The sequence below is a fragment of the Petaurus breviceps genome, unplaced genomic scaffold (genome assembly GCF_028583685.1).
Source record: "Petaurus breviceps papuanus isolate PSGF00001 unplaced genomic scaffold, PetGlider_PUasm1.0 208, whole genome shotgun sequence".
NCBI classification, from domain to species: domain Eukaryota; kingdom Metazoa; phylum Chordata; class Mammalia; order Diprotodontia; family Petauridae; genus Petaurus; species Petaurus breviceps.
The window spans coordinates 28,750,067-28,774,203 of NW_027185852.1; the positions used below are offsets into that span (position 1 = coordinate 28,750,067).

The 24,137-nt window shown below is 51.2% G+C and overlaps 2 protein-coding genes and 1 long non-coding RNA gene across 8 annotated transcripts in view; 2 read left to right on the forward strand and 1 right to left on the reverse strand.

Moving 5' to 3' along the window:
• The window catches only part of LOC138165376 (MAP kinase-interacting serine/threonine-protein kinase 1), a 43,019-nt gene extending 40,734 nt beyond the window's left edge, over positions 1-2,285 (forward strand). For 5 of the 6 annotated variants that reach the window (XM_069093647.1, XM_069093649.1, XM_069093648.1 and 2 more), the window contains one exon: positions 1,019-2,285. In XM_069093647.1, the coding sequence (XP_068949748.1) occupies positions 1,019-1,247 (229 nt within the window). In that variant the 3' untranslated portion in view covers positions 1,248-2,285. The remainder of the gene's footprint in view (positions 1-1,018) is intronic. The other variant, XR_011169347.1, reaches the window with a different exon arrangement.
• Positions 22-12,523, reverse strand: LOC138165378 (uncharacterized). Its single transcript, XR_011169348.1, has 3 exons — positions 12,152-12,523; positions 1,710-1,879; positions 22-1,103 (listed from the first exon to the last, which is right to left on the reverse strand). It is a non-coding gene; the product is annotated as an uncharacterized lncRNA (long non-coding RNA).
• A 4,571-nt stretch (positions 12,524-17,094) lies between these two features.
• LOC138165210 (kinocilin-like) lies at positions 17,095-23,936 on the forward strand. The gene is made up of 4 exons (XM_069093330.1): positions 17,095-17,245; positions 20,169-20,237; positions 21,716-21,790; positions 22,453-23,936. Exons 1-4 carry the CDS (start codon positions 17,095-17,097, stop codon positions 22,560-22,562), a joined length of 405 nt encoding a protein of 134 aa, XP_068949431.1. The 3' UTR covers positions 22,563-23,936.
• Positions 23,937-24,137: the final 201 nt, after the last annotated feature.

Sequence of the window (24,137 nt, forward strand, 5' to 3'; positions counted from 1 at the left end):
TCGAGGACTCTTTAGCCTGGGGGAGATGCTACTCTTCCCTTGCAGAGGGTCCTTGATCCCCGTCCTCCCCCAGTGACCTTGGGGCAGTCCCATTCTCCCCCCTGCTTTGGTTGTACATTCGCTGTTCACAGATGGGCCTCTTGACCTGCCCCCCAGGGAGACAGCAGCCAAGCCAATAAATCTGTGAAGATAGATCCTGGGATTCACCCCAAAGCTCAGACCAAAATAAGTGATTACGGGGCAATCCCAGGGGCCACAGCCCCAGTGGCTTGGGAGGCAGGTTTCAGGGGGCAGTAGCACTCTAGGATCCAAGACTGATTTTTCCATCAAACCCAGGAGGATTTGTAAGTCCCAGGGAGGCTTGTCCTTCCAACCACTGCCCCCCTTACTCCAGAGGAGGGGCCTCCAGCCCCTTAGAGTTGTGTGTGTTTAGACAGTCCACCCCACCCCCACCCCCTGCTGATTTGTATAGCAAAGCTGCACCCGTTTCTGGAGTGCTGGGGGAGGGAGGGACCTGCCCAGGGTCACCCTGCCAGGGTCAAGTCCAGTTGCTCCCTCCACCTTAGCAGGCTCTTGCCCCTATGGAGCCCAGGCTTTTCCCCATATTGAGCCCAGAATGCCTCTGGGTTCTTCCCAACCATCCTGCCCCTTAACCTGGACAGATTTTTTTTTTTTAATGGTTAAGTGTTTATTATGTACAAGCACTGCAGATCCTTGAGGACACAGGGAGAGAAGCTTCGGTTCTAATCCTGGGAGACCACACACAGTGGGGAGAGGTGGTGGGCACTTTGGTTGGGAGGCTGCTTGGATGGGGAGGGGCCTTAGCAGCTTCCAGAGGCCAGGCCAGCCCTGAAGGTAGCTCACAAAGCTGCTTCCCAGCATGCTCCCTGGGAGGCCGCCTGCCCTGCTGAGCTGTTTGCTCACAGTACTCCACATGCAGAAGCAGAGGTGGGGAAGGCCAGGGCCAGTGGAGCGGAACCAGGCTGAGCCGTCCCTCCCCGTCCTGGCTCTCTCCTAGGAACAGCAGCACCAAAGACCTGACGCTGTTTGCAGCCGAGGCCATCGCCCTGAACCGCCAGCTGTCGCAGCACGAGGAGCACGAGCTGGGGGAGGACCAGGAGGCGCTGAGCGCAGGCCTCTGCTCCGTGAGGCTCTCTCCCCCCTCCAAGTCTCGCCTGGCGCGGCGGCGAGCCGAGGCACACGCCAGCCGCCACGGAGAGCCCGAGCCTGCCCAGGAGGCCCTGTGATGGCAGGGCTCCCAGGTGGGGAGGCCAGCACCCTTCCGCCACCCGGCCATCTGTCCCTCAGCATCTTCCCAGCTCCGGCCTGGAGCTTGCTCACAAACACAATTCATCTCTTTCTCCCCCTGCCTCCCCCTTCTGGTAATTCTGCTATTCCCCAGGGGGCCTTGAGAATGAAGCTTTCTCCAAGGAGGTTGTCATTGGAAAAGATAACAGTCACTTGTCACTTTGACTAATAGGGTCATTTCATCTGGCTCCTGAATCCAATACAGGCACCAGTGCTGCTCTGAGTCAGGTTTGAAAAGTATTTAGGTGGGCGCCGCTGTCCTGGCAGCAGGCTCTTCCTCCCTCCCGCCCAGCTCCGTCCACCCGTGGCACGCATGGTTCCCTTGTGCCACTCTCCAGCCTTCTCGCCTTCTCCCAGGGAGGGCCGGGTGCCCCCCCCTCCCTTCCTTCCCCTGCACCAACCTACGACTCAGGAACGGAAGAGGAGGCAGCGTTCCGATTTTCCAGTTCAAGAAATCAGATCCATCTTCCCGTTTTCAGCCTGTCCCCAAGCACGTGAAATGCATCGGTCTTGTCTTGCTATGAAGGAACTGTCCCTAATGCATCAGCCTCATCTTCATTTGTACTTGCTGCTAAAGTCCATTTAAAAAGAAGAAAAGTGTTAGCTGAGCTCTCCTGACATGGAGGGCTTTTGAAGACTGCACCAGGGCCTGCGGGCGCTCCCTAGAAGAAGCCTGGAGTCAGGCTCGTTTATCCTCCCAGGACCTGGGGGGCTATGGGAAGCTTCCCCCTCTTCCTCCTCTAATCTGTTTAAAGTCTGATTTGGGAAGATATCAGCCAGCCCTTTGTGGAATCCCTGAAGCGAGTGGAGCTGGAGGGGGCCAGGCCAGGAGGCAGCAGAGGTGCCAGTGGATGGTTACAGATTGTGCTGTATGGATGCCTAGCATTAAGAAATACGAACACGCCTATTTAAGACTTTTGTACGCTGATGGTGATGTTTTGAGCTGTAGTCTTAATAAAATTATTTTTAGAATAGTTGGAGTATCGTCCTTGGTGCTTTCAAGGGGAGGGGGCAGGGGCTGGGGAAGGAGCAGATCATGTTTCATGGCAGCTTCACTCCCTTTGGTAACTTGAATTTTAGTTCAGTTCAACAGATGGTTAAGAACCTGCCTGCCATGTCTGTGCAAGGCCTAGACTCGAGCTGGGGAGCCGAAGGAGGAATCTGCCGCAGCCCCTGCCCTCCATGTGCTTGCACTCTTCGGGGATACAATTTATACAGGACCAAGCGTAATCCAAGGTGGGGGTGAGATGGGGGGAGTGGGCAGCCAGGGGATCAAACTGGGAGGGCTTCATGGAGGCCCTGCCTGAGCTCACCCTTGGAGGGAGAAGGGATTTCAGGCAGTAGAGTTGAGGAAGTGCATTCCAGGCTTGGGGAATAAGAATCCCTGTTTTAATAAGAAGCAGGTAGGGGACACCATATTGTGCACACACATGATCATGATTCTCTGTCTCTGTCTCTCTCTCTCTCTCCCCCCCTCCCCCTCCTTCCCTCTCTCTCTATCTCTCATCTCTCCCCGTCTCTGTGTCTGTCTCTGTTTCTGTCTCTCCTCTCTCCCTGTCTGTCTCTCTGTCTTTCTCTCCCCCCCCCCCCCCCCCCCCCCCTCCACCCGCGCCAGGGAGTAGCCCTCGGGCCCGTCTCTGTGTCTGTCTCTGTTTCTTTCTCTCCTCTCTCCCTGTCTGTCTTTTTTTCTTTCCCCCCCCCACCCCCCCCCCGCTTCTGACTGGAAATATCATGGACTTGACTTCTTATTAAATATTAATTAAATGAATAGGAATTTGTTCCTTACTTTCCCCAATAACTCACCCATCAGCCTCTGCTTCAAGACCTCCACTGCTGGGAAAATTCCTCCAAAGCCCCTTTCCCTTTCCCCTGCTTGCTGTGAAACACCCTGGGGTGATGGAAGATGGCCATCTTGTTCCCCTTGAGTCTTCATGCTTCAGCATCCCCACTCCCTCCTTCAGTTGGCCCTCCGATCACCAGCCCCTTCATCATCCCAGTCTCCTTCCTGGCTATCCGTGTTTTCCCTGAGCACAGCCCCAGGGCTTATACCTGCCCTTGGTAGAGAAGTGGGGGTGAGGAGATTTGCCTCTAAGGTGCCACATTCCATCCCCAAGCCCTCCATCCCACGGTTGGGTTCCAGTATCTACTCAGGGCCTTCTACCACCTCCTGGGGCATGTATCACCCATGAATCCCTCCTTGGCAACCTTGGTGGCTTTTTCCTCCACTAGAATGTAAGTTCCTTGAGGGCACAGACAGACCTGCCTTCCTTTTTCCTTCTATCCAGGGCTTTTCACAGTCCCTGACACAAAAATACCTGTTGCCTTGGCTTGGAATTTATATAGACAACGGAAAATATATGTTGTCAATTTACATATTAAGTGTAACTTTAGACTTAAATAAAGCAAAGGCTTTATGACTATATTATTTGTACCTCATGACCACTCTGGGAGGGAGAGAGCTGCCCCTTCTCCCCACTGTGATCTCTTTCACAGATGAGGAAAGTGAGGGCCATGATATAGAGTTGGAAGATCCTTTTTACAGAGAAGGAAACTGAGGCTCCAAGCCAGAAAGTAACTAGTCCGAGGTCACCCAGTAAGGAGCAAAGCTGGGGTCTGAACCGAGGGCTCTCTGGCTCCAGGTCCAGTGGTCCTCCATCCGCCAAGACACTTGGCTGTTTATACAGCCTCTGTCTGAGGGCTAGCTGACTCCTCTTACACCAGAAGTTCTGATGAGGTCAGTGTCCAGAGCTGGGTCCTCTGCCCAGGATGAGTGAGGGAACATAGGCTTGAGAGGGGTGTGGACCCATTATTCCAGGAATATTTGTTGTTAAAGGCTAGTGTGAGGGAGTCCTGGGACAAGGCAGATAGAACAGACAGAACTTCCTCTCCAAGAGCTTACGTGTGATGGGGTTGGAGAGGCCATGGGCATGATTAGTTATGAGAGAGAAAGAGAGAGGCCCCAGCAAAGCAGGTCCAGGCGGACTCCTACAAGCAATCGGGAAGGAGAGATTGTTTTCTCTTGGGTAGAGGACTTTCTAGGGAAGGAGGCACCTGAGCCTGGGCCTTGAAGGAAGGGATCTGCTGAAACCCCCTGGGAGGGAGGTGGGAGATGGACCACAGGAGGGGCAAAAGGGAAAAGCCGGAGTGGGGAGAGCATTGGCTGAAGTCCAGGATGTGAGGGGCGGCAGAATGAGACCAGACTGGGCAGGCAGACCGGAGCTGAATTGTGGGACCTTGGACACCAGGGGCAGGAGCTTATTCTGGAGGAAATAGGAAGTCTTTGAAGGGTTTGAGAAGAGTTGAGTTGTTGAGTGGGACATTAAGGAGATACTTTGAGCAGGCAAAGGAAAGAGAAGACCCGATTCCTGGACCCAGGGAACATAAAGGTTAATTAGGATGCACTATCCTTAGTAGGCAGGATGGTAGAGTGGATAAAGAGCTGGTCCCAGATCTTGCCTCTTACATATGCAGGCTGTGTGAACCTGGGCAAGTCACAGTCTCTGAAGATGCTTACCTCTCCTCGGAGCTCACCCTACCACTGAAATCACAAATCCAGTCTGTCGCTTCGAAAATCCTTTGGCAGAGATGTCAGAAAGCATCTAGTTGTGCCTGAAGAGGAATCCCAGCTCCCCCTTCCTCCACCCCACCCCCAAGTGGTTGCTGAGTGCACTTGAGCAGCTCTAGAAACTTCCCAGTCTGGGAGGGGAGTCTGCCCTTCTGCTTAGAGCTAGGGAACAGGGGGCTGACCTCCCCTTTCACCCAGAACATTCCAGGGATAGATGCCCCTAACGAGGAATCTCCTTCCGCCTCACATCTGTCACCTGCCAAGTATACTGCCCATTTGGAAAGATTGGGGGCCCAGTGAGACCGGACAGACCCAAGGAGCCAGAGCCAAGACCAGAATGGGCTCTCCTGAGGCCAAGTCCCAGCCCCTGAAGAATGCTTCCCTCCTCTGTCCAGTCTAAAAATCAGGGCTGGGGCCTAGTGCTTCTGGGGGTAGGAAGTACTTAGGGGAGAAGGGAAAAGACTGGACAGTGGCTGAAGGGTCTCCTTCTCCAAGACTAGAGAAGGCAGGGTGGGACAATGGACAGAACAGGAGGCATTTGGGATCAAAGGACTTAGAATCTTGCTTCCCATGTGACCCTGGGCAAATCTCTTCCTCCCTCTGGGCTTTATTTTCATCCAGTTTAATTTATGATGAAACAACTATGCCCATGCTAGGCAATGGGAAAGCCTTCCCTGCCCTGATTTCACTCTAGGTGTGTGTTCCGAGAGGTGATGGGCGATAAGATGTCCAGATCAGCAAATACAAGGTGATTTAAGGAAGGGGAGGATGCCAACAGCTGGGGAGGGGGGATCAGGGAAGGCTTCACAGAGGAGGTGGCCCCTGAGCTGAGCCTTGAAGGGAGTAGAGCAACAGGGAGCCCCACATGTGCAGGGAAGCCCATGTGTGGTGAGACTTGAGGGGCAAAGAATCGACATAGCTAACCTCTTCCCCCCCACCTTCTCCAAGGGGGACTTTCATTCCTCCCAGGAAGGGAGGCAGGAGGTTGAAGCCAGAGGCCACCCTACTGTCCTCATAGAGAGAAGGTACCTAGCCAGAAGTGCATCCATCTGCTTCCTCACATATTGTTAGTCTAGGGGTGATGATCCATCTCCATCTAACATCTGATCATGTTGCCACTTTAGGGGGAAGGGGGACCCCGAGCTCTATAAGCAAAGGCTTGATCCCTTTCCCACCTAATACCAGTTCCACAATGGACACACATAGTGAATAGCACAGAAGCTCATTTATCCAAATGGTAGCAAAGCAGAAATCAGAGGAGGTATACATGGGAGAATATGTACCATTCAATGCAGAGTGAGACAGGGTCACTCTCTGTGACCCCGTCTGAGGTTTTCTTGGCAGAGATACTGGAGTAGTTTTCCATTTCCTCTTCCAGTTCATTTTACAGATGAGGAAACTGAGGAAAACAGGGTGAAGTGACTTGCCCAGGATGACACAGCTAGTGTCTGAGGCTGAATTTGAGCTCATGTCTTCCTGATTCTACACCCAGTTGTCTGTCCACTGCACCATCTAGCTGCCCCCAAACCAAGAGAGAGTCCTTTATCTCACCCAAGAGAGACTCCCCACCATCTCTAGAATAGGGACATCATGGAAACTTCCAGTTCCTTTCATGCTGGCTTCTTTCCAGAGTCTTTTCCTTCAGCAACCTGAAGTGGGGTTGGCCTCTTCCACATTCTCTCTCAAAGTGCCAGGGACACCCCAAGCCACTTGATACTCAAAGAAGACTTGACCTTTGACTGGTCCCTAAGGGGCTGGCCCTAAAGAATCCTTCAGGTGGATTGGTGAAAGCTGAAGCTTCTCTGCTTTTACCAGCTCCCATCCACCCCTTCCACACAGGTAGGGCATTCATCTCCACGAAGAAGGAAATTCCATAACCACGGATGTTGGGTTATATTAGAGGTGAGGACAGGTTGCCTTCTGCCCACAGAAGTCTCATTTCTTGTAAAATGAAGGGCCTGGATGCCATGATGACCGAGGTCCCCTCCAGCCCCAAGTGCTCCTGTCCTAGGTGATCGGAGATCTGCACTTACCTCTGGTGGGACTTCCAACCTTCTGCTTCAGAGTCTGTTATCTGTTCATCTGCATGTAAGCTCCTTCAAGGCAGGGACCTAGTTCCCTTCAGTGTCCTCTACCCAGAGTAGACGTATGCAATAAATGTCTATTGAATGCAGACTTGGAGGACCTTGAACAACATATCTAGAGGATGGCGGTCAGCATGAGGACACCGAGGAAAACGCCATCGGAGAATGGAAGCTGGAGATGTTGAGCCTGGAGAAGCCTTGGAGGTGGTCATTGCTACCTTCAGCTCAGTTCTCCTGGAATGGGCATTGCGCAGAACCATGAGCAGCGAGTGAAAGTTAGTGGCAGAGAGGCCAGTATAGACTGCATTAATAAAAAGAGCTTTCCCAGAGTGGAATGGGCTGCCTCAGGAGGTAGCGAGCTCCCCTTCACTGGAGAACAAGCATGGCTACCTGCTGGGGATGATGTGGGGGGGGATCCCCTGCTCAGGTCTTGGATGCCTCTGACGTCCCATCCAGCTCTGAGGCTGTGTCTGTGCCTTTCCTTGTCCAAGCTTGAGGTGCCTCTGGGGTTACCTCAGGGTCTTGAGGAGGTCTAGCAAATCGTAACCCATAAGATCACAGGATTTAAAATGGTGAGACCTAAGAGTCATGGGATTGTTTTACAAAAGAGGTAACTGGGACTTGAGAGGAAAAGGTACTTGCCCAAGACCACACATCGGCCAAGCCAGGATTCTGACCCAGGGGCCTCCCACTGTCTGCCTTCTCCTCCCAAGGGATGCTCTTGGACTTCTATGATTGTCTCCACCCACTGGTGCTTCTCAGGCTGACCTGATGAGTCATTGCAGACTATAGGGAAAGGAAGGCCCCATCTGGAAAACTCTGTGAGGGAGGGGAGTCCCTCTACCCTCCAAGTGGACCAGAGAGGGAGGTGGAGATGGAGAGGACCCCTCCCTCTCTCCAGCCCCCCATGCAGGAAGCAGCCTCTCTAGAGACCCAAGAGAGGGGCTGAGTGGGGAGTTGTACAGGGGAGGCTTGAGATCAGGAATGAGGGGGAAAACTCTGTCTCTGAGGCTGACTGGCAAGGGCCTGGTGGCTGGTCCCACCAACAGCTCAGGATTTGTCACTCAGCATCCAGCCAGAGTCCTGTTCTCCCAGAGGCAATGCAGTGGAACGGAAGGGGGCTCAGAACCTCTGGGCTCCAGTCCCTGCTTTACCAGGGGCTCCCTAGGGGACCTGGGCCAGTTCACCCAATCTCTCTGGGACTTAGTTTCCTCTACTGTCAAAGGGGGAAGCAAGTGTGGAGCAGTGGGAAGAGCTGTGGTTCTGGATAAGAGGATCTGGATTCCTATCCTGACTCTGGGGTGACTGCAGGGAGCTGGGTAGTGCATTGGCCAATGCGCCCGGAACTGGGAAGACCTCAATTCAAATCCGGCCTAAGACACTCACTGCCTATATGGCCCAGGGCGAGCCGCTTACCTTCTCAGCCTCAGTTTCCCTATCTATAAAGTGGGGACAATATGAGCATCTCTTTCCAGGGTTCTGGTGAGGATCAAAAGAGTTCCTAATTAATGTACATCACTCTCCAAACCTTGCAGGACGCTGTAAGTGCCAGCTGCTAAGTCACCTCTCTTTTCTGGGCCTCAGTGTCCTCTTCTGTCAGGTGAGGTGCTCTAAGCTCCCAGGGATCTGAGCTTGTCTCTGTTCTGGCCAACCTTCCTATCAGTTCTTTGGAAAAAGGCGCGCATCAGATTGGCAGGCTGCACGGAGCTAACAGGGGGAGGGAATCAGCATTGAATAGCACCTACTGGGCTCCAGGCACCGTGCTAAGAGCTTTTTACAGTTATCTCATTGATCCTCGCAACAACCCTGGGAGGGAAATGCTAGTATTATCCCCATTTTATAGTTGAGGAAACTGGGGCAGAGGTTAAGTGACTTACCCAGGGTCACACAGCTAGTAAGTCTCTGAAGCCAGATTTGGACTCAGATCTTTTTGACTCCAGGCCCAGTGCTCTAGGCACAGTGCCAACTGCCCCTGGTGGCAGGGATAACTATGAGACTAGATGCCAGTGGAACTCCAAGAAAGTGCAGAGAGGATAGAGCGTTGGGCCAAATTAAAGAAGTAAACCTAGATAAGGAATAATATAAAGTCTTAAACTTGGGTTAAAAAAATTGCTTCCCCAGCTACAAAGATGGGAGTAGCACAGTTAGACAGCAGGTGTTCTTAAAGGGATCTGGAGGTCTTAGTGGACCACAAGCTCAACAAGCACCAATAGTGTTGCATAGCAGCCAGACAGGCTAATGGGATCTTAAATAGTATTCAGAGAGGCAGGTGCCCATCCATCTATGTTCCTGTCTTCTCGGACCACATCTGGAACCTTGTATTCAGTTCTGGGCACCACTTGGGAAGAACCCTGATAAATTGGAGAACAGTGGAGGGCAAACAGGGTGTGGAATGGCCTTAAATTCATGCCTTATGAGGATCAGTTCAAGGAATAAAAGATGTTTATCCTGGAGAAGAGAAGACTTGGGACACAGGATGGTTGTCTTCAAATATTTGAAGAACTATTAAGTGGAAAAAGGAAGGGGTTTATTCTGCTTGAGCCCAGAGGGCAGACACAAGGAAAATAATTGGAAGTTGCCAAGAAATGGTAAATTTAGGCTTGCTGTCGAGAAAAACCTCCTTAGAGTACATAGCAAGGTAATGAGCTCCCCATCCTTGGAGATCTGCAAGAGAAACTGGAGGCCCATCTGCTGGGAAAGTGGTGCAGAGGTTCTTGTTCAGGCTGGGAGTAGATCAGAAGCCTCTGGGATTCTGGGAGCATTTACTGTTCTGAAGGGTAGAGCCCTGCCTGGGCAGAGGAGGGAGGGAGGCAGGGGCATTATCGAATTGCAGCCTCCAGACCCTCATTGTATTAGAGTCTGGGACAGCTCCTAACAGCAACGGGCATCGAGTACAGTCCTTCCCCTGCCTCCGAGCCCCCCCTCCTTTCTTTTGTGTCACCATCTCCTCCCCATGCAGGCTGGTGGTGAGAGAACTGTCACACACACACACACACACACACACACACTCACACTCACACACACACACACCCCTTGGGCATCTTCTCAGCCTCCCCTCCTCCGGCCAGCATCCCCATCACCATGGCAGCTTGTTGCCTTGGAAGCCAGCTTGAGAACCAGGCCAGGCTGTCAGCATCCTCCACATGGCCCCAGGAAGCAGCTCATTCCTTTGGGGAGCCAAGGATTAATCACGTTGCCTACCCCCAACCCTCCCTTCTCAAGGAAATCAGATGGACCTCAGTCTCTCCAGCCTTGTCTCCCCACCCACACTCCTCCCCAGGGGCTTAAAGAGGTGGACAGCTCCTCCCTGGCTCCCAGACCTTCTCTGGCCCCAGGGAAGATGAGTAAAGCTGGAATGGACTCCAAAAACCACCCCTCTCTGCTGCACCGTGAACACCTCCACCCTCCCTGCTGTGCAGGTGCCTTAGCTAGAGCCCTCCTGTTTATGCTGGGACTTTCTTCCCCACATTTACCCCAAATCGCCAGCAGCTGTGCTCTCATCTCTAACCCAAAGGAATAAGGCTTCTTGAAGGGCTGGTCCCCCACCCTCTCTGCCCTTTGCCTTTTGCATCAATTCCCACCCACCTCTTTCCCAGATTCAGAAATCCAGACCTTCCGGGACTGGTTGGAGATGGGCAGGGAGGCAGCCAGGCTGAGCACTCCACTGATTTTCATACCCCCTTGGTCAATTTCCTTCCTCTCCCTCCCTGAACTTCATTTTCTCTATCTGTAAAATGAGCTAGAAGGTCTCTAAGCAAGTGGGCTCCTCCTTTGCTCTTTCCCCCACTCAGCTCTGACCTTTCTGCTCTGATGCTATGCCCCGTGTGGGCAGAGGCCAAAGGGGGATCTAATTCCACCTCTACTGAGAAAGACCCCTTTATAACATCCTCAACAAGTGGCTGTCGAATCATAGCCCCCAAGCTGGAAAGGATCTTGGAAACCAGCCAATCTAACCCCCTCGGGGGACAGCTTGAGACCACAGAGGCTGTGACCAGTCCAGGCTGTGCAGATTGAAGCCCAGAGCCACCAAAGGCAGTCTTCCCCTGGTACTGTGATGCCTCCAAGGAGGGAGACGCAGCCTGCTTCACTCTGGGACAGCTCTGGCCTGAAGGTTTTCCTTCCATCCTGCCAAACTCTCCTGGTTCTGCCCTTAGCAGGGCAGGGGCTCCTGCATCGAACAAGTCACCTTCTACACGTGACAGCTGTTGAGATGTTTCAGCCTCTGTCCTTCTGGAACTGTTGAAGGTGTGGGCACAGATAATGGTGGTGTGCATAACCATGAAGCCCTTTGTTTGGTGAGTGCTTGTGTACTGGACTGGAGGCGTGGGGGAGAAAGTTCAGCTCAGACCCAGGATCAGTTCCCTTTCAAGTGCTTAGTAATTTTGTGACTCTGGGAGAGTCTTTCTCTTCTTTGGGCCTCAGTTTCCACCCCTGTAAAAGGGTGGTCCTGCCTCCCTGCCAAGGCCACTGGCAGGATCAAGTAGAGTGAAAACTATTGGCGTTCCATAGCACCAGAGACCCCACCACCTTGGGCCTGCGCCAAGGTCTGCCTTGGAAATCATATGACAGTGAACAGACTCGTCCAGAGCCTCTGAGAGTCCCAGAGCCTCCACAGTTTCTCTGAGAAGGGATCATCTAGCCTGCATTTGGAGATTTCCAGTGATAGGGAGCTTACTACCTCTATTTTAGGACTGCCTCTCTGTTTGCATTATCTACTATGATTTTCAGGCATTTTGGCAACCCCAGCTCTCAACCCCATAGCCTTTGTGAGAGGATGTTTCTTGCAAGGGACTCATTCTCTTTTCTGTTCTAGGAAAACAAGAAAGAAATTTAAAACAGCTCTCTGGTGAATGCAGCTCATTGTGTCTGGCATTGATTAGGAGCCCAAGGAGGAGCCCAGGGAGTGATAGCTCTAGGCGGAAAGAAGAAGCAAGAGAGAGAGGCAAGAGAGAAAAGTGTTTTCACTCGGAGCCATATTCCTGGCCTTAGACTAAGCCCCAATCACACCCCTTCCAGCCACAGACTGAGACCTTTCCCGGGTCACATTCTGAGCCCTGATCCTGGGCACAGGCAGCCTTCCTCCTTGCCCCGATTAGACTGATCCCCAATCCCACGCCCCTGTGCCTTGGTCATATGCAGAGCCCCCAATCCCAGCCACACAGAGCCCTGGCATCACCAGCCATCCCATAATTACCTGCCAATTAGTCTCAGTCAGGGCCAGTACAGAGATCAGGGATGAGAGTTTCCAGCCTGTCCCAAGTTCAAGGGCCAGGCTCAGGTCCTTGGTCTGCTGAGAGGGTTGGAGGAAGGGGAGGGTCATGGTGAAGCTCCTTTGGCGTCAGGCATAGACAGACAGCCCCCAGTACTGTGCATATGGTAGGGTGGGGTATGTCTCTGCTCAGAGCCTGCAAATAAGAAGGGTTTTTCATGCACAATTATTCCGATGCCTCCTCCTGTGACAGATCAGCAGGGGATAAATTCTGAGTCCTGGGGACTCAGGCTGTCATTTATTGCCTAATTAGAGGAGTAATCAGACCTCGTTCTAGCACTGAAGCTGGAGATTTGAACATCTGGGAACAAAGGCCTCTGTTATCCAGGAATATCTGGCCCAGGAGGAAGAGGGTGGATTTTCAAGGGGAGGAGGGCTGTGCACATTCCCATTATAGACGCTCAGAGCTGGATGGGGCCTCAGAGGGCACCCAGTCCATCTTCATAGCCCCAGAAGGAAGACCCCCTACCACCTCTTTGACAGGGGGTTGTCTAGACTGCTTGAACACTTCTAGTGGTGCGGAGCTCACTACTTTATGAGGTGTTCCCTGCCCCGTTCAAGCCCCCCCCTCCCATTTCATTGTGGTACGGCTCTCATTATTAGACAGATACTTCTTGCTATAAGACTCAGACAGATCCATAACATTTGAAGGTCCCCTACAACAATGCAGATCCTGACTCATCCGTGCATTGCTCCTGGGCATCTGAAAACAGATAAACAAGCCTGACCTCCACCCCACTCGCTAGGGCAGATCTTTAGCGCTCACATCCTCCCCTGATGCTTCCATCCATCCCTGTATGTTGGGTATTCCAGGCCCCTCTCCATCCTGGCTGTCCTCTGGACACTCTTCATGTGATCAACAACCTTCTTAAACTGTGGTGCCCAGATTCATACTGTGTATCCCTTTTAGATATAGTTATTTTCATGTTGTCTCTCAAGCTTGGCACATAAATGCTTGTTGACTGACTGAACACAGTAGTCTAGCCAAAGTCTAATGAGGACAGTAGGACCCTCCCTTCCCTCTTCCCAAAAGCTCCATCCCTCTTCACACAGGCCGAGATCACATTAATATTTTTGGCAGTGCTAACTGACTCATTGCCCAGGGTCACACAGCTAGTAAGTATCTGTGGCTGAATTTCACCTCAGGTTTTCCTGACTCCAGGTCCAGGGTTCTGGGCACTGTGTCACCTAGCTGCCTCCTAGCGGGCTCAGATTTATTCTTCCTAGTAGGTTATAATGAACATCCCTTTTTGGTTCTGATCCAGCATGACTTGGTGAGCCTTCTTCTAGCCTGGTTATTGATGGGGTGGTACTATGTGGTAACAAAGAGCTTTTTGGTTGGCTGAGGATCCAGAAGGACTGAGGGGGCTAAATGTGCTCATACAAGGTTCTGAGGCTCTTCCCTGATGGGTTTTTAAGTGAGAAGGATTGCTTGGTGCTTCTTGGGGCAGAAGGGAGGGGAAGAAAGCTGCTAACACCCCCACACAGATGTGCCTTGATAACATGTGTCTCTGGGTGAGTGATATCTCTATTTCTTTTGTGCTTATTCTCTCCTGATCTTGAATATTTTGAGTGGAGAGGACCTAACTGACTGGAAAACCATCATAGGTCCCCTTGGCAACTCGAGTCTATTGCAGAATGCTATGGAGCCATGGTGGCTGATGATGGAGGGAGCAGCAAAATGGTCCCCTGAGGATGGTGCGGCTTCTGGGATCATAATCCCTATTGACAGAGAAATGTGGACTCTGGACTCTAGAAGGGACTTTTTCTGAGAGCCCATCAGAGATCTGTGCCTAAGGAGAACCCCATGAGGCCTCCACAAAGGTACAGAAGGACTCCCAGGGCCAATGGTGGAGCATTACCCTTTGGTCACATGTTCACCATTAGATTATGGAATCCTTGCTCCCCACCCCCAGCCTTTAGTACAGTGACCAACACATAGCAGGCACTTAATAAGTGCACACTGATTTGTCTTGTTGATAAAATTGTAATTTAAGTTTGAGCCCATTACGAACCCCCCACCCCAGGGATTTTGTACGTGCTTGGAGTCAGGAGATGGAGTGGGTTGTTTGAGGGACAGCATGGTCAGTGTCACTAAATTAAAGAATAGTTGAGGGAGCATGTAAGGTGTAAGAAGACTGGAAAGATGGGGGAGGCCAGGTAGCACAGTGAGTAAGAGCACCGGCCCCAGAGTCGGGATGACCTGGAGATCGAATTCCAGGCTCAGACACTCAGCACCACACCCAGAAATAACTGGCCATGTAACCTTGAGCAAGTTACTTAACCCCAATTGCTTAAAAAAGATAATAATAAAAAAAAAAGAAGACCGGAAAGACAAGGGAGGGGCAAGTAATGAAGGTCTTTGAATGCCAGAGGATTTTGTGTTTTATCTTAGAGATAAGAAACCACTGAAGTTTACTGAAAAGGGATGTGGTGGGGGGAGATAGTGACTTGGTCAGACTTGCACTTTAGAAAGATCAATTTGACAGCTGAGTGGAGAAAGAACTGGAGAGAAATAGAGAAAGACAGAGATGGAAAGACAGAGATAGAGACAGAGAGAAAGACAGACAGATACAGATGGAGACAGAAAGAGAAAAACAGAGATAGAGACCAACAGAAAGAGAGACAGAGATAGCGAGAGAGACAGAGAGACACAGAGAGAGACAGAGACAGACAGACAGACTTGGGGCAAGGACTAACAAGAAGGCTGCTGCAAGAGTCCAGGAGGGAGGTGATGTGTGCCTGCTCCAAGGTGGTGGTAGTGTTAGACTCTGTCCATTGACCCCAACATAGTGGTATAATTTTGGTCCTCTTTCAGCATCAGAGGAGAGAAGGGAGTGTATAAGAGAGAAGTCACAGAGGCAGAAACAACCCCCTTGGATATGGGGGAGGTGGTGAGAGGGAGGAGTTGAGGAGGATGCCTCAGTTAGGAGTCTGGGTGCCTGGGAGGAGGCTGACACCCTCACTAGTAATGGAGGAGTTTGGAGAAGGGAATGGTTTGGGAAGAAAGCTAAATTTGGTTTTGAACATGTTGAACTTCAGATATCTATGAAACATTGAGTTCAAGATATGTAATAGGCAGTTGGAGATGGGAGTATGGAAGGCAGCAGAGAGGGTCAGGCTGGATGACTAGGTCTGAGAATCATCAGCAAAGAAAGAGCATATGCCTTCTTACTACATAACGCTACTCTACCCTCCTCCCTTTCCCCTTCCTGTTTCTTTTGAATAAGGTATGCCCATTCAGAGCCATCATACAGTACTTGGGTTTCATCCAGTCATGTCTCAGTGATACCCAAGAGGCCCAATATAACCCGCTGACAGACTGTAAGCTCCTTGAGGTCAGGGACTGTTTGGTCTTTGGTACCGTCTTCGGTACCTTGTGTTCTACACATAATAAACCCTTTGTAAATAGTGGTTGAATTGTCAGACTGTGCAACCGAGGCAGGCTTTGCACAGAGGAGCTGCAGCCCCCAAACAGAGTCCGCCAGGACTATCAGAGGTACATGTTTTCTGAGGTCTGGTGGAAAAGAGTATGGTGTTTAGATTCTGAGGATGGGGTCAGAGCCCAGCTCTGCTGCTCAGTACCCACATGGTCCTGGGCCAAGCTACTCCCGCTTCCTAAACTGCTCTTTCCTCTTCTGTAAAACCAGAGCGATCCCTGTAGCTCCCAAGCTGTGACTGGAAGAGCCTAGGACAATGGACGGACCCTTGAGAGAAGGTATGGACAGGTTTACCGTGGGAAAGCAGATTCTTATCACACACACACACACACACGTCTACCTGCCAATGGTCACCTGTCAGAGTCCACCCAGACCCACAGTGAGTTTCAGGTAAAGGAATAATTGGTGGGTGACACTGGAGTCCTACGAGTAGGGGGCAATTGGCTCTGGAGATCATCAGATTTATAGCCTAGAACAGGGAACGTCAGAGCTGGGAGGGGCCTTAGAACAGAGAACAGAAAATGGCTAGAAGACCTTAGAGCAGAGAGTAAAGAATGCAAAAGCTGGGAAGGACCTTAGAACACTAATAGGAAAAATATCGGAACTGAAAGGGTTCTAAAAATCACTGAATCTAAACCCTCCATGTTACAGTGAAGGAAACTGGGTCACAGCACAGGGAAGGCACTTGTCCACTGTCACACAGCTCAGAAGTGGCAGTCAGGTCCTCTGACCTCCTCCCTCTCCCAATACTGGGCTCTTTGCTCTGCACCCCACTGCCCAGTCTGAGCAAGGGTATGGTGGCAGCCTCTTGGAACAACCTACCCTGCCCAGGCATTGTCTGCCTCCCTGCCCATCCCAAACCACTCGCCAGATCATGTTGCTTTAGCCTTATTCATAATGCAACCCCTGCCTTTATCTCCTGAAGAACCTGAGCCCTTTTGGTCTCTGTGTTTCACCCCTCCCCATGTGGGATCACAGGGTCCCCAGGCAGTCACCCTGGAAGGAGCATTAAGCAGATGCAAGATGTGGGGGTGGGGGGAGCTGTTCCTGAGCTCCCTGAAGTAGGTAGGCAGTGGGCAGCTTGAAGCAGGGTGAGACATGGTCCTCCCAACCTTCCAAGGCCCAAGCAGAAATCCTGCCTCAATCGTACCTGGATAGCAACCCTATCCAAAGGGAACCTTCTAAAAGGGGGGTTGAGATTAGAGGCAAAGAAGGATCTGGCACTTGAAAAGGCACAGGGGGGAAAAGGGGGGATGAGTCTGGGACAGTGCCTAGCCAGTAGTGCAGGTAAGCCAGGATGCTGATGAGCCTGCTGGAGTCTAGCCACAGGTTGGAGGAGTTGCCCAGGTTCTAAGGACGAGGCAGGGTCTGGACTGCTGCAGCTGAGAGCCAGTGGGAGCTCGTACCCAGGCCCCAGGTCAGCCCTTCATGGATGTCCCCATCAGTGGCCGGGACTTGCGATGCCTGCAGCTGGCCTGTGCTGCCCTGGGCCTGCTGGCAGGCAGCATCATTATTGGAGTGTCTGTTTCATCTGCGGCAGCAGCTGTGGGGGGCATCTTCATCGGAGCTGCAGGTCTGGGTGAGTGCAGAGATCCTGGGATGGGAGGGAGGGGGACAAGGTAAGCTGACCCAGTGGGCAGTAGAGTAATTCGGGGAGGGGGCTCAGGTGGGTGGGAGGAGAGGAGAAAATGAAGAGAGCCTGCTGGAGAAAAGATGGCTGGGAAAGTTCCTTAAGAGAAGGAGGGGGAGCCAGGCACCGGCTCCCCTCACTGCACCATGCACATCTCCATCCCGAACCCCACTTCCTGGCTACAGAGGTACAACACCACCTTTTACAGATGAGGTGCCTGTCGCCCCACTCACCAGACTGTCTAATCCTCCCTGAAGATTCAATCACCCCCTCATCCCTCATTCTCCCTTCCCAGGCTGGGACCAGTTCCTAGAGTCAGAGCTTCTAAATTAAAGAGAGGAAATGACGAAGAAGGTAGGTTTATAAGAGAAAAACAGGAAAGAGTGGGTATGGGACTGAGGTTGCGTGATTCACTAGACCCAGCCCTGGACTAGGACTGACTCCAACACTTATCAGACGCATGATCTTAGAGAAAGCCCTTACCCTCCTGGGCCTCAGTTTTCCCCTTTGTGCAATGGGAGTGTGTTTTCTCTGTCTCTTTCCCAAGGATGCTGAGAGCAAAGGGCCTTGTATTATCACTCTTAGTAACCTTCCTCCTCCAGGCAGCAGTGCACCTTGGACCAGTACTTGCTGCTCCCAATGAAGGCAGGAGAGTAACCCCCGACCTCTTCCCTGCCATCCTTGGAGGTCAGTGGTATAGTGGGTACATATAGGCAGAGAAAGGGGGAGCCCATTCATCCCTGTCCTCCTCAGCCCCAAACAGCTGCCTGGTGCTCTTCAGTGTTTGAGGGGCAGGGGTCTGAGAGCAGCCAGAAGGGTGAGGGAACTGGGGTGGAGGCCAGAGGGAGCGATAGAAGCACAGATAGCAGTTTTGAACCAGATGTCAGGAAGAACTTCCTGCCAAGCAGAACTGAGAGGCCCCCCCACCCATCACTGGGGGTCTTCGAGTGGAGGCTAGGCAAGGGGCCCACTTGTGAGAGGGGCTTTGGAGTTTCTGGGTTTCCCTAGATGTCCATTCCTCACCATTATTTGTGCAGGGGAAAGAAAGGGCAGTGGGATCCAAACTGGTGGGTTTTTCTTGGCATAGAAAGTAGAATCCAGTCCCCAGGCTCCCAGGTGAGTACGTGACCCAGCTCTGGGGGAAGAGAAGAAGGGACCGGGGATGGGGTGGGGGGGGAGGTGGGGCTGGCTTCACAGGTGTTGAATATCATGGTGGCCTCATTCTCCTGACCCAGAAGGAAATAGGATAGCCCGTCTCAAGTTTACCTCACCTTATCTCAGCCTCCATCTCTCAGGTGCAGAGCCTCGGGCTAAGGGACGCAGGGAGGGAAGCTGCCATCCTGCAGGAGCCAGGAGGGGACTTAGCTCCACATCCTGAGGAAAGGACCCATGACAGAGAACCCCCAAACTCTTCCTTGCCCCCCACCAGGAAGACCATCTCCCTGAAGTCAGAAGGGACCCCCTGAGGCACCTCAGCCCAACCTCCTAGGGTAGGAATCCTCTGTGCACATTCCTAGATCGAGGTCCCTCCAGGCTGTGTTTGAACACCTCCAAAGCCAGAAGGCTCACTACCTCCTAGGCAGTCTACACAAACTATCAGGGAGTTCTTCCTGCCACCACAGTGAAGCTGGCCCCTCTGTAACTTCCCTCCACTGTTCCTCATGCTGCCCTTTGGGACCAAGCCCAATGAGCCTCATCTGTCTTCCAAGTGACAGCCTTCAGATAGCTGAACACAGCTCTTATGGAGTGGCTTCATTTCAAGCCTTCTCTTCTCCAGCCCAAACACCTCCAGTCCCTTCATATCATCCTCTTTTGACTTGTACTAAAGGACCTTTACCATCCGCCCTGCTCTCTACTGGACAAGGTCCAGCCTGCCAGTGTCCTTCCTAAAATGGGGTCCCAAACCTGGACACAAAGCTCAGCACTGATAGTGCCTCATTGGAAGCCTTCGTGTTTGGTGACACAAACAGAAAGCCCCAATCTGGTCCCAGCCCCAGATCCAGTCACCCCATGAGTTTAGGGTGAGAACTTTACCCTGGGAGGGCTTTGAGGACCCTCCCTCCTGACAATCACAGGGAATATTGGCAATCCATCCATCTGTCAGCAAGTCTTTGTACACCTTCCCCCACCGCCCATGTGCCCATACATGTGCCAAACCCTGCATTGGGAGAGACATAGGAGGAGAAGAGATCCGAGGTGTGGCTCCCACTGGGGTTTTGGGCTTCCCCTCTACAAAGCCTCAGGGCCAGACTCAATGGTCTCAAAGACCTCTTCCATTCTGATCTTCTATAACCCATGCCAATGCTCCCGGTGTAATCAGAGAGGGAGATCCCCGACAAGGAATATCCAAGGAGTTGTGGGGCCCCATTCATTTACTCAAGCTCTGGTACAAGGATCTTGCTCTGCTTAAAGTTAAATGCTTCATAAATAATTTCTAAATTTACAAAATCCACTGTTAAAGCATGAGGTTCCACATCAGGACTGTGGAGCCCAGAGCCATCAGCAAGGGATTCTGAAGGAGGAAGACCCAGGTCCATGCTTGTGGGAGGCAGAGGGCTCAGAGACAGAGAGCACAGGACCAGGATAGTCAGGGTGGTGGTACAAGGGGCACCCTGAGCTCACAGGCAGGAGAGACCTGAATTCTCTGCCTTCCACTCCCACCCCCCTCAGGGACTCCCATTTATTCCTTCAGCTGTTTGCCCATCTTGGACACCCGAGTCCATCTCCACACCTCCAGATCTGGAGTCTCTATCTTCTCCCTGACTCCCCAGAGCCCGCAGTTCACACACGCCTTTGCTCTGGAGTCAGAGGGTGTGGATTCACATTCTGACTGCCTCAGTTTCCTCACCTCACTTTTCTCCCTCATGCCCAGGGCTCTTCATCCTGGCTTATCCCTTTCTGAACTCTCGGTTCAACCTGGATCGATTCCTGCCTTCCCTGGGTAAGTGTGACCTGACCACCTGGTGGCTGGGGGAGGGGAGAAGGGAGATGGGGCATGTGCTGATACGTGACACTGGATGATTATATGAGATTGTGTGACTGGGAGGCGATGGTGGTGGTTACTCCTGACCCCGAGCCAGGAGCCTGGGTTTGAACCCAACTCCAGCATTTCCTAACTGGGTAATCACTAGCTGGGGATGTCCCTTAACCCCTGGGGCCTCAGCTGCCTCATCTGCAAAAGAAATATCATACTACCTGTAGCCCTTACTTCCCTGAGAACTAAGAGCACTTAGGAGCTTGGGTGGCTGTTGACAGTGTGTGTGTGTGTGTGTGTGTGTGTGTGTGAGGCCGCCTGTGTGTTTGCATCTGTGTGTGTTTGAAGCCTTCACAGATGTGTTTAAATGTTGCTATGACAACAGCCATGCCTTCGAGGATTTACATCCTGCTAGATTTAGAAAAAAACCATTTCCCTCCCCTCTGCCCCCACCCCCACGTCCAACCCAGCCCAGCTTCTCCTAGTCTTGCATCCTCCCTTCTAGGACCCATCTCTTGCTGTCCTTGATCCCTCCTCACCTCTCCACAAGAAAACTGGAGAGGACTAAAAATATCAAAACAAAGAGCTAGCATTTATGCAGGACAGCAAAGTTTGCAAAGTGTTCTTACAAATATTATCTCATTTTATTTTCACAGCAGCTCTGGGAGGTAGGTGCTATTACTCTGCTCATTTTTACAGATCAAGAAACTGAAGCAGACAGAGGTTAAGTGACTTCCCAGGGTCACGTAGCTAGGAAGTGTCTAAGGCTAAATTTGAATTCAGATCTTCCTGACTCCGGGTCCAGCGCTCTATCCACAGTGCCACCTACTTGTGGTACCTATGTGCCATTCACTCAAGATAGATTTGCAAATGCCAGGCACTGTGCTAAGAACTGGGGAGGGGGGGATCTGCAGGTCACCAGATGGGGAACATTGTGGGGTAGTGAATATAGAACCAGTCTCATAGCTGGAAAGACCCAGATTCAAGTCACATCCCTGACACATACTGGCAGGATAACCCTGTTCAGGTCATTTAAGGTTTCAGTAGTCTCAGGCATCTCTCTAAGACCATGAGATTCAGGGAAGGAGGCTCATTTGGGAATTTTGTCCCTGATGAAGTCACAAATCTCAACCCCCAGAATGTGCCCAGCCCTCTACTATGTGTTAGGGACAAAGACAAAACCAAACCTGCCATCAAAGTCTTCCTTTCTGTTGGGAGGAGGGGTTCAATATGTGTACAGGTAAGTCAGTACAAAATATACATCCAGCCGCTTGTAGGGAAGCATGAACAATTGGGATCCAAAGACAAGTCAAGCTAGGGGACAACAGGAAGGGTGGGAGTCAGACATGAAGAGCTTCCCCTCTCAATCGGGACCAGGGAACCAAGGTCAGGGATTCTGTGGACAAGTTATCTTATCCAAATTGAAATCACCTCTCCCCCTGCAGGGAATCTAAGGATCCACCCCCAGCCTGGGAGCAGTGGAGAGGAAGGGGCCTCCAGTGGTGGAGGGAAGAGTGAAGGTAGGTGTGAGGGACCCCACAGCCTGCCTGCCTCACTAGCCTCCCCACCTGGTCCCAGTCCCCACCATAGGCAGGACCTATGGCCAGAAGATTCCAAGTGGAGACAGACTGGCCACTTGGCAGGGATGTTGTGAGGGGGGACTCTTGAGCAGATACAGGTCAGGTTAGATGCCTCTAATATCTCCTCTAGCTGGGAATTTGGGATTCTGCCTCCTCCTACCCTCCCTCCTATAGTTAATCAACCAACCAAGCTACAACTAGCATTTATTAAGTACCTACAGCCGCTCTGCTAAACACTGGAGGTGCAAAGGCAAAAATTAATTAACTCTTGCCTTCAAGGAACTTACATTCCATTAGGTGCGAGGAAAGACAATGTGTACACATATTTGTGCATTCCAGATAAATCCCAAATAAATGCAAGGTATTTTGGATGTGGGGGGCATCTGTAGACCTGCTACCCTCACCGAGCCCTGCCTCCTTAAGGCTTAAATGCCAACTCCCCCTTCTCTCTTCACCCTGAAGTCATTAACTCCATCCACATGACTCTGAAAGAGGGATGACCCAGAATCCACCTGCATGACCAGGATATCTCTCCTCCTGTTATCCCCCAGAGTCTGTCTTCTGTCTTTAACAATAGTCCCATTTCCCCCACCCCTTCCAAGGAATAAGGAGTCATATGCCTACCAGCCTCTCTACTGTGAGCCGGACCCTGGAGAAGCTGAAACCTGGAGGGGGCAATCCTGGTGGGAGCCGAGGGACAGAAGAGGGCTGAGGGACCTCAGACTGGATACTGCCTGGTCAAACCCACCCCTTTCTGCTTGGGGATGCATCACCCGGTGGAGAGGAAAGGAATGGAGATCTCCCCCATCTCTTCCAACCCTCCCCAATCTGGCTGTCTGGGTTTCCCCAGGCTGTACCACTGGGACAGGAGCACAGCTGAATAATCCAAAATCCCAGACAATCACAGTGATCACCAGAGCAAAAGAAGAGCTACTAGAAATATTATGGGACACCTCTAAAGTGAGGGGAGGTCATCTCACAGCTGACTCCCCAGCACCACAGAGCAGCTGCACATGGTGGTGTTCAGCCCAACCTCTTCTGAGCACTGGCGACTGGTGGCAGGACAGTCTAGGTCCTGCAGGACTGGAGACTTCCCCAAAGTCACACGGAGCTGGGAAGGGAAGGCTGGAAGCCACAGACACCAGGCAGGCAGCAGGAGGTGAACTCCATCATGCCACGTCTCCATGCTCTACACCTGTGACTCTAAACAGGCTGCACCTGCATTACTTTTTGCAAACCCCTTACCTTATTTCTTTGTCAGAGTCACAGTCTGATTGCTTTTAAGACCATCTCTTTTGATACCACCTCACACCTATCAGAGTAGCTAATATAACAAAAAAGGAAAATGTTGGATGTTGGAGGGGATGTGGGAAAACTTCAACACTAAGGCATTGTTGGTGGAGTTGGGAGCTGATCCAACCATTCTGGAGAGCAATTTGGAACTATGCCCAAAGGGCTGTAAAATTGTGCATACCCTTTGATCCAGCAATACTATTGTGAGGTCAAAGACATCCAAAAAAAAGGGGAAAAGAACCTATTTGTACAAAAGCATTAATGGCGGCTCTTTTTGTGGTGGCTAAGAATTAGAAATCAAAGGGATGTCCATCAGTTCGAGAATGGCTAAACAAGCTGTGGTGTATTATTGTAATGGAATATTATTTTGATCTAAGAAATGACAAGCAGGATGATTTCAGAAAAAAAAACGCAGAAAAACTTACATGAACTGCATAATGAAATGAACAGAGCCAGGACAATACTGTACACAATAGCAGCAATATTGTTTGATGAACTGCAAATGACTTCACTATTCTCAGCAATGCAAAGATCCAAGACAATTCCAAAGGACTAATGGTGAAGCATATTATCCACCCGCAGAGAAAGAACTGATATTGATCGAATACAGACTGAGACATGCTATTTTCACTTTCTTTCATTTTTTCTTTTATTCAAGTCTTCTTGTACAAAATGACTAATATGGAAATGTTTTACATAATTGCACATACATAGCCTATATCTGATTGCTTACCATCTCAGGGAGGGAGGAGGGGAGGGAGGGGAAGGAAGGGAAAATTTGGAATTCAAAACTTTAAATAAAAATGTTTTAAAAATTAGAGAACAAAAAGTCTGTCTCTTTTTCTCTATACTATCTAGTTTCATTTTTAAAGACGGGGAAATTATCAGTTTTAAGCTGTATTATGGTTTCTTTTGAAACCCACCAAGCTGATTTCTTCCTGACTTTTCTCACATATAAACACAAGACACTAGTCCAAAAGTCAGAAGATTCAGG